The sequence below is a fragment of the Schistocerca gregaria genome, chromosome 1 (assembly GCF_023897955.1).
Source record: "Schistocerca gregaria isolate iqSchGreg1 chromosome 1, iqSchGreg1.2, whole genome shotgun sequence".
Lineage (NCBI taxonomy): Eukaryota > Metazoa > Arthropoda > Insecta > Orthoptera > Acrididae > Schistocerca > Schistocerca gregaria.
The window spans coordinates 562,347,792-562,363,795 of record NC_064920.1 but is presented as its reverse complement, the minus strand read 5'-3'; the positions used below and the strand labels follow the sequence as shown (position 1 = coordinate 562,363,795).

Sequence of the window (16,004 nt, the reverse complement as noted above, 5' to 3'; positions counted from 1 at the left end):
GGAGTTTGTGATTACTAAGCCCATACTGGCTCAGAAATCGATGAGTTGTTTCCCGTTCTTGTTGGCCTCCATATCCTCTCCAAATTTACCCATAACCTTTTCATACCCTTCTGTTCGATTTCCAATCCTGGCGTTAAAATCACCCATGAGCAGAACACTGTCCTTGTCCTTTACTCTAACAACTACATCACTAGTACACATGATGTACAGTAAAAATGAGACTGACTTTATTGTGCTTCGTTGCTTGAAATTTTGATTCGAATGTAAAGATAAAGAACACCACAAATATACGCAGGTGAAACTGAATCACTTAAAGGAAAGTTACAAATGGTGCAGGCAGTTTGAAAGATTATATACACTTATTAATGTGGTACAGTCTAGAGAATAAGCGTCAAAAATGAAACTGATGTTTTTTTTTTTTTAATTTTATTTGGCCTTTGAGTGTGTACTCAATTTAGCCATCGGCAACACATAGTGACAATGTACACATAGTTGAAAAAACAAATACAGAAATGCATATTTACAAGAAGAAAAAGTTAACTGTTACAGTTTTGTACATAATGTTGTAAAAATTGAATTGAATTGAATTGGAAAACAATTAAAAGTGTCTTGGCTTACAATTCACACCAATTCTGAAATATCCTCAGCAGCAAGACATATTTATAATTACATACACCATTAAAAGCTACAATTGTAACAAGTACTCTTGATGAAGTTTACTATCACTTTATTTAGATGAACGTCTTTAGTACACAAAAAAGAAGAAGCTGATTGAGGAAGGTGGTAGCCCATACTCAGCAATGTCTTCAGAAAGACCAACCGTTCACGGTCATATTTGAGGCACAGAAATAAGATGTGGTTGACATCAGCTTCCGATTCAGGATCACACTCACATGCTGGTGAACTGTAAACGTTGATCCGATGTAGATGTTGTGGGAAAGAGGCATGATTGAAGCGGAGTCTTATGATGTTAGAAATCGTGGATCGGTCCAGATGTATCCTCATGAACCGATGATTTGAGCTAATATAAAACACACATAAGTTAATTAGAGTGTGGAATAAAGGCTTTGCAACAGTATAAATTAAATGCAGGATCGGATTTTATAAAAATGTTTCCTGTACTGGACTTCATTATTAAATGGAGGCTTATAATGTTCGATAACAGGGTGCAATTTTTTGGGAATTATGAGACATTAGCTACTTAGCATGATAATTCGTACCTAATCACGAGTTATTTTTTTGAGTAGAAGTTTATGTAAGTCACTCAATATGTTTTACTTGCTCGTTACGTACATGGTGCCCTCTATACGGAAATTACCTTAAGATCATAGTACGTTTATCATTTGATACTGATGTTCTGATGACCATATTTGTTAGTGTATTGTTTTTTAGATGAGTTTTTGCTTGACAAAATCCAAATCGCTTTATTCTAAAGCACTTTCTCAATACGATATGTAACAACCCAGTGCGTACTTTTGGATCGAGTACTTTATCTCAATTTGCTATATCCGTTTCGCTCGAACCTTTTCTAAACAATGTATAATTTATAGATGTCACAATCTCCTTCTGAAGAAGATGATTTTATTACCATCGATTCCTCTATCAAGAGTTCTAATAAACCTACGTTATGCAACTGGTTGGCTGACTTATTCACCCAACACACAAATTAAGTTGTCCTAGAAACGTGGAGAAACGGCGGCGACGACGTGATTGAAAACCTTTAGTAACTCCTGCTGTACATTTGGGAAACTGAGAAGAATCTAGAAAAATGGAATTAGGCTCATACAGATCATTTACACAAGAAAGGAAGCTAAATAGGAATCTCTTTAGTGGCTGTTACGCGCAAGATATGACCGATGGACCTTCAGAAGTGTTCAGAAGATCAATTAGGACACCAACTCGGTGAAGACGAACGGAGGATTAGAAAGGGCTGGGACTGCACAGAAGAGATTATGAATCTTAAACTGACTGTAACGAACTACTATCTAAGAACAAAAATCTTTTCATGATTTCTGTAGACTTAAAGTACAGTTACGACTCGGTAAATTGAGAAACGCACTTCAAAGCAACAGAAGAATTCTGCACAGACCAAAAGCTTGACAGTATTAAAAAGAAACATAGATCGAAATACGGTGCGAAATGAAATTCCGTGAAAACTATTTCGCAACCATTTGAAATCATAGACGGCAAAAGTGAAGCCGATGGCCTCCTCCCAAAGCTCTTCAACTGCGTTTCGGAAATAGAATCACAGTCTCATACAAAAATAAATACAGGAAAATAAGATTGGGATGTTAAAAAATCAACGTTCAGCTCAGCTGTCTAGCCTCTGCACGTGGTTTAGCAATATTTTTCGGGAATACTGACACACTAACTAAGCAGATCTACATTTTGAAAGAGACGGCGGAGAAGCCTGGATTACAATTACGAGTATCTCTAGAGCAGACAGAATTCAGAACGAACATTAAAAACACTCAAGAATTTCTTAGCGCAAGACACAGCAAAATTAAGGGACTGAATTAATACATGAGAAATAATACAGCAAAGCGGTCTCGAAAAAAACGGAAAGAGAGAAAAGCGAATAAAAATGGCTAATCAACGAAGGATGTTCACAATAAAAAATGTAACTACAACGCTGTCACGAACCGGAGTGCATTTATACGGCGGAACTTTTATCTCAACAAAAAGGGAGAGGCGGCAAAGTTGGAGAAAAGGGGAACGACGGTGGTATGAAAATTACTCGGTTCAAGTAATGCTGGGAGTATGTCGATGCTAATGACACTTTTATTACACATAACTTTCCGATACCTCTTGTTATGTTTCTTCACTATGCAAATGCACTTCATTTAGATTGTGTTATGGTTTGTTATTCAATTTTTAAGTAACTACTGTTGCTCATCAAAAAAATGTTGCTTAATATCCAAATGATTTACTAGTCATGGTTATCTATGTACATCTTAGACTGGTGGTTTTCTCGTATCTCGTAATAATAGACAGTTTATAATACAATGTTACATCGCATAAATCTTTTTCTGTCGGGCTCACCATTGAAGTACCCTGTCGACTCCTTCATTTCTTTTTAATGAGGTTATCACCATAGCTGATCTTCCACCTTTTAATTTATTCCATAAGTATGTAAATGTGTATCCTTTTAATATTACTATATAGGTCTCTGGTCTTCAGCAGTAATGTAGTATTAATTTCTTGTTACCACTGTAATGTATTTCAGAAGTTAAATTTCGTTGTGAATCAGTTGTATAGCACTCAGCAATTCCAAGAGCTATGTGATAACTCAGGGTCCTGTGAGTTAAGGTTTCATTAAAGGTACTATGTCGCAGCTGGTGAAATCTACAGTAGTTTCCACTTGATTGGATCATGTTTTGTAATGTGTACGTGACTTCTCCGAAAAAATTTTACAATTAGTACGTTAGGGAACATTGAACAATTTTATTTTTTACTCTTATTATATATGACATGAACTTCTTGTCAGTAAGTTGCCTTTTGTGTGAAGTATGTTCTCACTCTCATGATGTGGTTCTCATTTTAATGAATGATGGGTAAGATGTTTCTTTTTTAACTAAAATTGCTATTTTCAAATGCTACTTTGTGTATAACCTTCATGTATTGGCTTCACATGCACATACACTTGACATCTTATAAATACATGTTCGTTCTAGACAGTAAGTAAATTTGGCACTTAAAAATTCTTCGTTACATTGTTTGTCATTTTATAGCAAATCCTTAATACATAGCTTACATGTGTTAGATACTTCACCTGTTGGTCCGAGATCTATATTTCGTGTGATGTGTTAGATAAATTACTTATAGCCAGAGGTCTACATTCTATCTAATGTTTTAAATTCTTTACATAGGTAAGTATATATTTTGTTTAGCAATCACTTTCCTGGATTAGGTGAAACTTTTTTTTCTGTTTGCCTCTCAAAATATATTCTTAGAGGCTGAGCCCCTAATGCCTTTTACCTATAGTCTGACTGTGATAAGGAGAGTTTATTCACTATTATCACTATTATATACATATGTTACCAATATTCCGTAAAGCCAAATCTGGCCACATGGTTAGTTACGCTGTGGTTGTTCTCCCACCCCCTCCTACCTCTTTCTTTATGGCGTTAGCTTTACTGATATACTTGGCTTTACGGATATACTTGGCTTCTAATTTAGCACTTCATACTTACCTCTAAATGTAATCGATATTTTACAATAACGGTTCATTTCTGTAAAATAGCTCCATATGAATGCTGAGTCACATTTCAGCCTATTTATGAACACTGTATTTTAACTTGTTTTTATGTTAAGGATATTATTTTCATTGCATTAATGAAAGAACTGACGTTTTTATATAGATTTCGTGGAATATACACAATTATTATGCTAGTGTTTAACACGATGTTATTCTACGTTTTGGGACAGCAACATTGTTTTTCTGTTTACATGTGAAACTATGCCAAAAATGTTCCCCTAAGTTCAGTACCCTATATTCAGCAAGAAACTTAGCATTGAGCTATTTTTGTACCATATGACGAAAATACTTCTTTGACCAACTCCTCAATAATTAGAACAACTGTAGCACTGACACCTTTGATCCTATCTTGTTTACTGCTCTGTTAACACGTGTTATTGGTATGTTTGCTTTTAAAAGTCTTGTGTGTTATACTGTAATTAAAGGCATGCTCCACGTATGAGACGTGGCCATAATTTAAGTACTGTCAGTTGTGCTGTTGTGGCTTAACTGTACTAACCTTGTAAGTATTCATGTACATTTTGCACTTCCTTGGAAAAGATTTTGTAACATTTCCTGTGTACTACATATATTTTTTGTGTCTTTGAATAGGAGATGGTATGTGACTAAAACAGGTCGATAATTGGGTTTTAAATAAAAAAGGAGTCCATTCTCAAGCAGGAGTTCCATATTTCTAAATAACTTTTAAAAAAATTAGAGAAATATCTTCTCTTCCTCTTATTTGGCGATCATAGAGGCCGAACTCAGCGTCACGCTGTACTTTCCTCTGCCTTTTCCAATTCTCCGCTGCCAGGGCTGAGGGCAGTTATAACCGGATAATTGGTAGAGAGTCATTCCCCATCTCATCCATTTCTTTTCTTACTACACTTGAAGCCGCAACATTAGGATCTGGTGATCTTCAAGGTTTATTTCTTTTTTTCTGCGGAGCTTTATAAGTTATGTGGACACCAGTTTTAAGTTGGAGGCATTGCAAGGACTGATTAATCTTTCACCTTTTTTGTTGTTTCTGTTGTGGGTTGGGAAGGCTCCGACAATTTTGTGAAACACTTTTATAGCAGAATTAAAACCAGCAAACAACATATTAACGATTTCAAATAGGATACTGCAGACTTCAGTCTTTAAGAGTTACCAAATATAATCCGTTATACCGGGGTTATTCCCTTTGTCTTTATTTATAAGAGCACGGCAGTTTATCAGCGTGTAATTTTTGCTTCGAAAGTAATATATTACAACCGACCCTCTCTCTGACAGAAAATAAATGTTACTCACTGAGTCAATCCCTTTATTACAGAAATGGCCATTCCACCATTTGAAATACCTCGTTTGCCATTATTTCCTTCTTTCCCTTTAAAGAGGCGATAGCTCGCTTATTCCGTAGCATATTCGTCTGTGAATCTTGTTTCCTGTAATATCATAAATGGAAGTTCTTTGTTCATGTAAAGCTTTTGATTGTTGGATTATTTTTCAGTTTTTAAAAGGGACCTTATCTTCAACGTTCCACAAAGTTATTGCGTTTTGAGTCTGTTTTCCACAGTGGCTTCTCATAATGCTCTGACACTTTCTTGCATGCAGGTTTTGGGTCCCTAGAAACTGCAGGCCGCCTTTTAAGAAGACCTTCTGGGGTAGCTTTTTTCTCGAGACGTTCCCATCATGCATTCATAAGTTACTTAAAAATCAGAAGAGGGAAATAAATTTCTTTTTTTCACTCATAGAACTATAATTGCCAGATGTATCATTTCAGGGCGTATTTGATCGTCGATAACTCTTTTATTTCGCTAAAGTCCTCCGGAAATACTGTGAGGACCACGTTTTTGGCACCTAATTACAATTATTATTTGGCGTGTTTGCAGGACCGACAGGCAGCCGCCGGTTCCTGACGGACTTCTTGCAGGAGCTGCCAACGCCCGCCACGGGTCCCCAGTTCGACACGAGTGTGCCCAACAACCTGACAGGACTGGTGGGCAAGACGGCCGAGCTTAACTGTCGCGTCAAGAACCTCGGCAACAGGACGGTCAGTTGTTCCTTCTGTTCATTTCCCGCAACCCACAGCTTTACGGCTGTTACACCTATAGTTAGCGAGAAAATTACAGAGAAGCTTTTGTGGGGCACCATAGTGAACATGGTATGGAGAAATTGACGACTACTGTGCTAATTGTTTAACCCTTTACATATTTTTTCACTCTATACAACAACGGCACTCGTAATATTTTTATTGAAAATAACCTCCAATTGAATTATGCCAAAGCTAACTACGCTATGTGATCAAAAGTATACGGACACCCCGAAAAACATACGTTTTTCGTATTACGTGCTCTTTGCTGCCATTTACTTCGAGGTACTCCTTATCAGCTACCTCATTAGTTATTACACATCGTGAGAGAGCAGAATGGGGAGCTCCGCAGAATTCACGGACCTTGAACGTGGTCAGGTGATTGGGTGCCACTAGTGTCATACGCCTGTACGCGAGATTTCCACATTCTTGAACATCCGGAGGTCCACTTTTTCCGATGTGATAGTGTAGTGGAAACGTGAAGGGACACGTGCAGCACAAAAGCGTACAGGCCCACATCGTCTGTTGACTGACATACACCGCTGACAGTTGAATAGGGTCATAATGTGTAAAAGACAGACATCTATCCAGACCATCACACAGGAATTCCAAACCGCATCACGATCCACTGCAAGTACTGTGACAGTTAGGCGGGAGGCGAGAAAATTAGGATTTCATGATCCGGTGGCTGCTCATAACGCACACATCACTCCGGTAAATGCCAGACGACGCCTCGCTTGGTATATGGAGCGTAAATTACGCGATTGCACAGTGGAAAAAATGTTGTGTGGAGTGACGAATCATTGTACACAATGTGGCGATCCGATGGCAGGGTGTGGGTATGGCAAATGCCTTGTGAACGTCATCTGCCACCCGTGTGTAGTGCAAACAGTAAAATTCGGAGGCGATGGTGTTACGGTGTGGTCGTGATGTTCATGGACGGGGCTTGCAGCCCTTTTTGGTTTGCGTAGCACTGTCACAGCACAGGCCTACATGGATGTTTTAAGCAGCTTTTTGCTTCCCACTGTTGAAGAGCAATTCGAGGATGGCGATTGCATCTTTCAACACTATCGGGCACTTGTTCTTAATGCATGGCCTGTGCCTGAGTGTTTACACGACAACAACATACCTGTAATGGACTGGCCTGCACAGAGTCATTACCTGAACCCTATAAAACACCTTTGGGAAGGTTTGGAACGTCGACTTCGTGCCAGGCGTCACCTACCTCTCCTCAGTGTAGCACTACGTGAAGAATGGGCTGCCACTACCCAAAAATTCTTCCAGCACCTGATTGAACGTATGTCTGCGAGAGTGGAAGCTGTCATCAAGGCTGAGAGTGAGCCAACACCATACTGAATTCCAGCGTTACCGATGGAGCGAACCACGAAATTATAAGTCATTTTCCGCCAGGTGTCCGGACACATTTGATCACATAGTGTATCAACTGAACACTAAAATAAATTACACGATCTTTATGACACTGAATACATGATGTATGATGTTTTGTTTTTCTTTTGATGTATTTCATTACTTCTAGGTGTGGTGTCCTGGTATTCTGGGATTTGTGTTTATGTTGTAGACCGTTTCCCTTCTACCATGTTTTCCCTTTCTCTTACTGCGAATAGCACAGACCTTAGTGTTTCTCCTTTCATTAGTGTAAATGTGGTTGCTTTGATAGTCTTTTATCGTCATCGAGATTTGATGATCTTCATTGGTTCTTCAGTGTAACATCGGTTTTCTGAAATATCGCTTTGTATGTCTTGTGGCTCAAATTTGCTTTCTGGTTGGAAGCAGCATCCAGATGATAAAGCTACTAACTGCTGTCACAGTTTTTTTGTTTCTGTCATCGCTCAAATCACTCATATCACTCACACTTTCATACTAGATCTCCCATATTGCTTTTCGATTACCACGCAAATTTACTATTTTTGGTGTTATGGTACCGGACACCACCTTTGAAGTAATCTAAAGAAACTTTGAAACGGAACAGTGGCGGTATGCGTTCGACAAATGCGTCTCCTCGTAGCTGTATCGCTTACCAATATATGTCGGAACACTGCAGTACATGATGTACGGAGGTGAGAGCCCTGGAATACGAATTATAGCGAATTAAATGCGATTAAGGACGATTATTACGCGGTCGGGTCTTCCCCGCTGGTAGAGCGCTAAGGGTTAATGATCATCAGCTTGTTAATTATGGTTTGTTCAATCATCATCACTTTGGTAATGGTGGTTAGGAGTAATTCCTAAAGGGCCACCATTAGATTAGATGAGATTCAGTTTTCGTTCCTTCGACCCAAATAATTACATGATTCTCGTGGTTGTGGAACATGTCGGAAAATATAACATAGAAACGTAAAACATTTGAATATAATAGTTACTACCCTGCTCATTTGTCAGGAGATAGTCGAAATACGTTAATACAATGATGTAAACTGTAACAGCTAATATTGACTAAATCAACACCCTGTCAGAATGACACGCTGTTATGTACTATGAATAAATCTATCATACACAAAATACTTAATCTTAACTGTTCTGACCAAGTGTTGTCAAAACTGAAATCTAAACGATATTTTTACTTAAGCTTACTTAACAGTCCTTGTGAAGATATTCATCAATGGAGTAGAAGGTGTTACCTATCAAAAAGTCTTTCAAACTCTGTCTAAACAGTGCTTCATCTGAAACCGAGTTTTAATTATTGCTGGAAATTTATTGAAAGTGTGTGTTCCTGAATATTGGACCCCTTTTTGGACCAAGGTGACTGATTTTAGGTCTGTATGTAGATTGTCCTTACTCCTAGTATTGATACTATGCATTGAGCTATTGGTTGGAAACAGATATGTGTTACTTGCAACAAATTTCATTAAGGAATAAATACATTGAGAAACAGTGGTTAGAATACAAAGTTCCTTGAACAGGTTTCTCTTGAATTAACACCACAAATGATTTTTATCACACACTTTTGTTCCCTGAAAACGTTTGTTCGGTTTGATGAATTGCCCCAGAATATGAACACATATGACCAAATAGAATGAGAGTAAGCAAAGTATGCAAGTTTTTGTGTATCTCCTACATTTGATATCATTCTCACAGCAAATACAGAGTTGTTCAGGCCCTTAAGCAATTCTGTGTTGTGCCCATCCCAACAGAATTTATTATCGAGATGTAATCCCAGAAATTTAACGCTGCCAATCTCTTCGATCTGCATGTCGTCATATGTCATACTCATGCTGGAAGGAAATCTCCTGAAGGTTCTGAACTGGGTATAGTGGGTCTTCTTAAAGTTTAACGACACCGAATTAGCTTCAAACCACTTATTAATGTGAGCGAAAATTTGACTAGCAGCTATTTCTAAATGTGTACTTGACTTGCTACGTATTGCAATGTTTGTGTCGTCTGCAAACAAGAGAAACTTAGCATCTGGCTATGTAACACATGTCAGGTCATTAAGGTACACAAGAGAAAGCAATGGACACATTCGGAACCTTGAGGAGCACCACATGTATTTAATTCACAGTCACATGAAGACTGACTGCTTACTGCACAGGTATTTCGCAATGACACCCTTTGTTTCCTGTTAGATATATAAGACTCAAACCATTTCGCAGGACTGCCGGTGACACCATAATATTCTAATTTGCTTAAGAGAATGCTGTGGTTCACACAGTCAAAAGCTTTTGACAGATCAGAGAAAAAGCCAGTAGCCTGTAATTTATTATCTGATGAATTACGCACATTCTCACTGTAAGTGTAAATAGATTTCTCTTTGAGGAAGCTGGGAAAAGTGAAACTGGTCAATATCTTGATGGTATCTCGTATCATTCTTGTAACGACTCTTAACTTCAGCATATTTTAGCCAGTCTTGAAATGTTCCTCAGATAAGAGATTGATTACACAAATAACTTAAGATAGAATTCAACTTGCATGAGCACTCTTTGATTAACTTTGTTGATATGTTATCATACCCACTGGAATACTTCGATTTTAGGGATTTTATAAAGGATGTTACTTCTTTAGGAAACGTGAGTGTCATATCCATTTTACTAAAGTTATTTTAAAAGACTGGTCTCAGATATTTCATTGCACGTATCGCTAACGGGAACTGGAAGCTTATGTAAAGGCCCTCTGCCTTAACCCGGATGGAGGTGCCAACGGTAGGCTGTGGTTGCTAAATCCATGAGCGAGGTGTGATGGTTAGTGAAGAAATATAAGTTAGTAGCGAAGCACATGCTAGCAGCATGACGCACGTACAGGTTTTGACACCCGTAGTTCTCGCAGAGAGTGAAAAGGTTATGGTGTCTTATTACTGTAACGTCCTAGACATATTAACTCTGCTAACGAAGGAAATATAAAACAACTTGTATCACGTTGTATTATATATTTGTTATTAGAAGTATCCTGACAGAAGGATATGACGAAAAAAACGTTTCGTTTGACAAAACTAATATCACAAATGTTTCCATGAAAAGAAGACAGTTCCAAGAACGCTTGCGTTGGACACATACAGGACGACCTACCCTGCTAATTTGTAGAAGTGGTCAGGCCACGTACTACATCTGATCAGACCGACACTGAGAGCGATTCAGCTGAGTATGGGGCGTGGCGTGTGCAGGTGCGTCCTCAGGCAGTGGAGGAGAGTGGTCGTGCGCACAGAGTCGCAACTGTCGAACGAGCAAAGAGTCTTGGAACGGACCACCATGTCCCCACGTTCCACCACAAGGACAATATCCAGCTGGAATACAACGGCATGCAACAGTTTCTCTAATACAGCCGCAATCTAGGAAGAGTTAGGGGAAATGTAGAACTGCAGGGACCAGCACGCGCGGCTGACTAACGTCATGATGGACGTGGAAGTTTTCTGGATGCGTCGGCGGGTGCAGCAACAGAAGAATCAATTGTAAGATGAGTTTACTTAGTAATTTTGAAATCCAGGCATCATCATCCGTTCTCTGCTAGGTACTGGGGACGAGCCCTCATGTCCGTCTCCTGCTGTGGTCCTCTGATTGGACCTGTGAGAGTATGTCAGAGTTTTCGGTCACCCCCGCAATTCCTCTCCCTCCCGACCCCCCATTATGGTGTAGAAGGACGGCATGATGCCCGCAATTGTTGCTCTACCGGGCAGTACACGTTACCGTGTTGTCGCTTGCTATGGTGACCAGCATTACTGCGTTTTTACGTTGTCCTGCTGTTCACCGAAAGTGACTCGCCTTTCAGCAAGGTGGTGGTGGATTGGAAGATGCGTGCTGCCAGTCTCCGTAGTGGTTCATCATCAGCAGTTGTCGTTCTGGTCTCGAAGATGGCTCCTGGCTGCTCACGAAGAAGCAGTCATTCTCTCCCAACAGTGCGGCAGAACTGGAACAATCCTGCGCAAACAGTTACCTATAAGTAATCAGAGAATAGAGCGTGAATGTTAACACCACCGATCCTTCGATCGAGTGCCTGCTGGCTTATTTACTGTAGAAGGGCTTTTGCTATTAACTGTCATTCATTATGACCAAACCGTCCTTTATTTCTAACCCTCAGCAGTCTCCTCTCCTGCTACATTTTCTTAAGTATTTGCTTTGGTACATTAACCCTTCTTGACTAACCCACAGTGAGTGAAGCTACGAAGCGAATAATGCTTCTTGCATAACATTACGGAGATGGACCGAGGCTGGGTTTGCTCTATCGCTCTCTCTGACACCACTGCAGACGATATACTCGGCCACTCAGCTGAGAAATTTTTAGTATTCCCGAATTGATCTGTTCTGCAGTGCAACACAACTTTCGCGATGCATTGCCAATGGTGAAAGCCATAGCTGTGATGTACTCCTTTAGAAATAAATTTCTGTGTGGCTTTATAGAAATGGAAATGTATGTAGAATAGTTTTCTATAAGCTATTGTGATATAAATGTACACTAATACTCGCAGCATCCAAATAAAAATGTACAGTTACCGCCGGCCGCTGTGGCCGTGCGGTTCTAGGCGCTTCAGTCTGCAACCGCGCTGCTGCTACGTTCGCAGGCTCGAATCCTGCCTCAGGCATGGATGTGTGCGGGGTGCTTAGGTTAGTTACGTTTATGTATTTCTATGTGTAGGGGACTGATGACCTCAGATCTTAGGTCCCATAGCGCTAAGAGCCATTTGAACCATTTTTTGTACAGTTTCTCGTCTCTCCCCGTCGGAGTTTCGAATCCTCACTCAAGCATGGGTGTGTGTGCTATTCTTAGCGTAAGTAAGTTTAAGTTGGAATACTTACTGCATAAGCCTAGAGACCGAAGACCTCAGCAGTCGCCTGGCGGAGTGGCCGTGCGGTTCTTGGCGCTGCAGACTGGAGCCGAGCGACCGCTACGGTCGCAGGTTCGAATCCTGCCTCGGGCATGAATGTGTGTGATGTCCTTAGGTTAGTTAGGTTTAATTAGTTCTAACTTCTAGGGGACTGATGAACTCAGAAGTTAAGTCGCATAGTGCTCAGAGCACCTCAACAGTCTGATCTGATAGTTCTTACCACAAATTTCCCGATTTGTACAGTTTCCCATGGGCTGCTTTGCAGAAACGAGAGATCGCTGCTGGCACAGACTTCAGCATTCCTGCTAAAGACTTTGTTTACACGTTGTAAACTGAATGGCCAGGAGGCACCGGAAAGTTGGTGCTTGTTGAAGGTGAATCGTGTATGACGCCCGAACATTGTGGTTAGTTGCGGCGTGCGGTACGGGCGTTATAGATAGGTGTCTGGTGAAGGCGGTCGACCGACTATTGATTAGCTGGGTTAGTCGCTATTAGATGCTTGCATGATTGCAAACAGGAGAGTAGAAAAGACTATCGGTTTCGGAGGTCTAGCACCTCAAGTGTGGAACTTCATTATTGCAGCGACAATCTACCCAAACACGTAAATCACCGCACAGGACGGATGTCGCGTCGCTTCCGCAAAGCCGCACTGGGCGAACAGATATCTTTGAGCCAGATCACCGTCGATGCGAATATGGGGCCTCAGGGGCCCATTACTACCATGACTGCATTAAGTTAACAATAGGGAAATACTGTTCAATTGTTATTTATCGCGTTGTAGAGATGGTGAAGAAAAGATTAGAGTAATTTGAGCGAGCACAGAAGCATTTAAACCGATACTATCGCCAGGTTCCATAAGCTGTTGGAATGGGAACGAACACTAAATGTGGTATAACGCTGAGCAGCAATCACTGTGCGCTTCAGAGTCGTATGCAGAATATATTTACCACTGTTTCATCAGCCAGCGAAACACCGGTGTCCCAGTTCCTTTTCAGGGGGTATAGCCACCCAGTTATCGTGGACACTTAGGACCTAAATATTTTCTTCGAGACGCCGGCAAGATCCTGACAGTCACCATTATCAACATACAATGACAGCCTTAAGGCAAAAACAATGAAGCCTTCCATGTTCCGGAAGCACGTTTAAAAGTTGTATGGAATTAATGTATTGCTGAGATGGTAAAGTGTCATTGTCGATTTAACCGAGCGGTAATTTATTTCAGGTGCAGCTTCACTTTCCGTAGAACATTCTTGAGTGTCAATCACTCGTTACATTTCGGTAATGACCCATTGATTATCTGCTAAATTCGTTGACTGAAATGTTACATAAAATTTGCTAAGATTCGAAGAACTTTTGCATGAGCAGACGTAATTAAAGTGAAGATAAACATTCGTCTTTGTATATGTTCCATCCATTGATTGCCGCACTTGCATCCATAAAAATTGATTTTTTTGTTACATTAATTGCTGTGTCTCTCTTAATAGTGGTACCTCTCTTCAAACTAAGATTTTAATAAATACGCAGGCTAAAATTCACAGTAAAAGCGTATTCATATTTTTAATTTTTAAAATTGTAATACAGTGAACAAAAGAGAACGGAGAATTTCCCGAATACATGCATATCATCTACATAAATATATACTGACGGAAAAAAAATTGCTACACCAAAAAATAAATCATTGTAAGGAATGAGATTTCGGAAATACGTTTGTCTAGGTAACATGTTTAAGTGATTAACATCGCACGATCACAGGTTAACGTAGTCGTGATGCAACAAGTCATTGCAAATGATAAGAGCCTATTACATTAATAACCGGTGTAAACACCAAAATGTTGAAAGCAAGTATGCGAACGTGCGTGTATTGTGTTGTACAGGCGCCGGTTGAGAATGCCTATTGGTCGGTCAATACAAGGACGGTAATGTTGTTTGTTAATGACGCTGGAGATGTCGTCCATTCGTGTCCCATATATGTTCGACTAGAGACAAATCTGGTGACTGAGCCGGTCAAGGATGATGAATTACAACTGCGGCATGTGATCGACCGTTATCCAGTTGCAGCATACCCTCTGGATCGCTGTTCACAATGGCAGAACTACAGATCGAATCACCACACTGACGTACAAACCTGTACTCATGGTGCGTGGGATAACCATAAGAGTCATGCTGCTGGTATAAGAAATGGCATCCAAGACCATAACTCTAGTGCGTCTAGCCCACCGACTGGTTGGTAGCAAGCCCCCAACTGGCCTCCTTTTAACCAACACTCGACCATCACTAGCACCCTGGTAGAGCTAGCTTTCATCGGGAAACACAATAAAGCTCCACCACTCTGCCCTCTAATAAAGCCTCGCTCGAAGTCATTGACATCGCAAATGGTAGTACTTTTGGTTCATTGCAATGCACGCAACAGTGTATCTCGCTCGGAACTGTCCTTCAGATAACAGATTTGTCATAGTTCGTCTGGTCATTGTAGTGGCAACTGCTGCTCAAATCGCTGCTGCAGATGCAGTACTATGTGACAGAGCCATGCGCAGTGCGCAATGCTCTTCCCTTTCGGTAGTGCCACGTCGGTGTCCGGAGTCCAGTCTTCTTTTGATCGTACTGTCTCCTGAACTTCGCTGTCAGCAGTCATATACTTTGGGTATATTCCTGACAAGTGTTTCTGCACTATTGCAGAAGGAACGTCCCACTTCTTTTCACGACCTCGTTCAATAGCAGTGATCTGTTGGTAACGACGTCCTTGTTACCTGAAAGGCATTCTTTACTGACGTCAACTCACTACGATCACCACCGTTAGCGTGTATTTAAAGGAAAGCTAATTTGTTACCTCATGGTACTTGAAACTGTGATATTTTCCGCCAGTGTATCCATGAGGAGAAACGGTTTTACGTTAGCAGAAATCTCATTGGCTGCGTTACATGTTAACATGCGGATCAGCGGAAGCAAAATTTGGTACGTTCTTATGGCAGCGCCGTCTCGTAGAGCGGAGACGGACAAGCGCTGTGCCTGCCCTGTTGTGCTTAGCGGTGCGCGCTCTAGTGGGAGAGTTGTGTACGCGCTGACTACGCGGAACTACACTCCTGGAAATTGAAATAAGAACACCGTGAATTCATTGTCCCAGGAAGGGGAAACTTTATTGACACTTTCCTGGGGTCAGATACATCACATGATCACACTGACAGAACCACAGGCACATAGACACAGGCAACAGAGCATGCACAATGTCGGCACTAGTACAGTTTACATCCACCTTTCGCAGCAATGCAGGCTGCTATCCTCCCATGGAGACGATCGTAGAGATGCTGGATGTAGTCCTGTGGAACGGCTTGCCATGCCATTTCCACCTGGCGCCTCAGTTGGACCAGCGTTCGTGCTGGACGTGCAGACCGCGTGAGACGACGCTTCATCCAGTCCCAAACATGCTC

The 16,004-nt window shown here is 40.8% G+C and overlaps 1 protein-coding gene across 1 annotated transcript in view; it reads left to right on the top strand.

The window, feature by feature from the left end:
- Positions 1-16,004, top strand: part of LOC126285999 (zwei Ig domain protein zig-8-like) — a 138,659-nt gene that overhangs the window by 88,719 nt on the left and 33,936 nt on the right. The window contains exon 2 of the mRNA XM_049984880.1: positions 6,109-6,269. Within this exon, the coding sequence (XP_049840837.1) occupies positions 6,109-6,269 (161 nt within the window). The remainder of the gene's footprint in view (positions 1-6,108; positions 6,270-16,004) is intronic.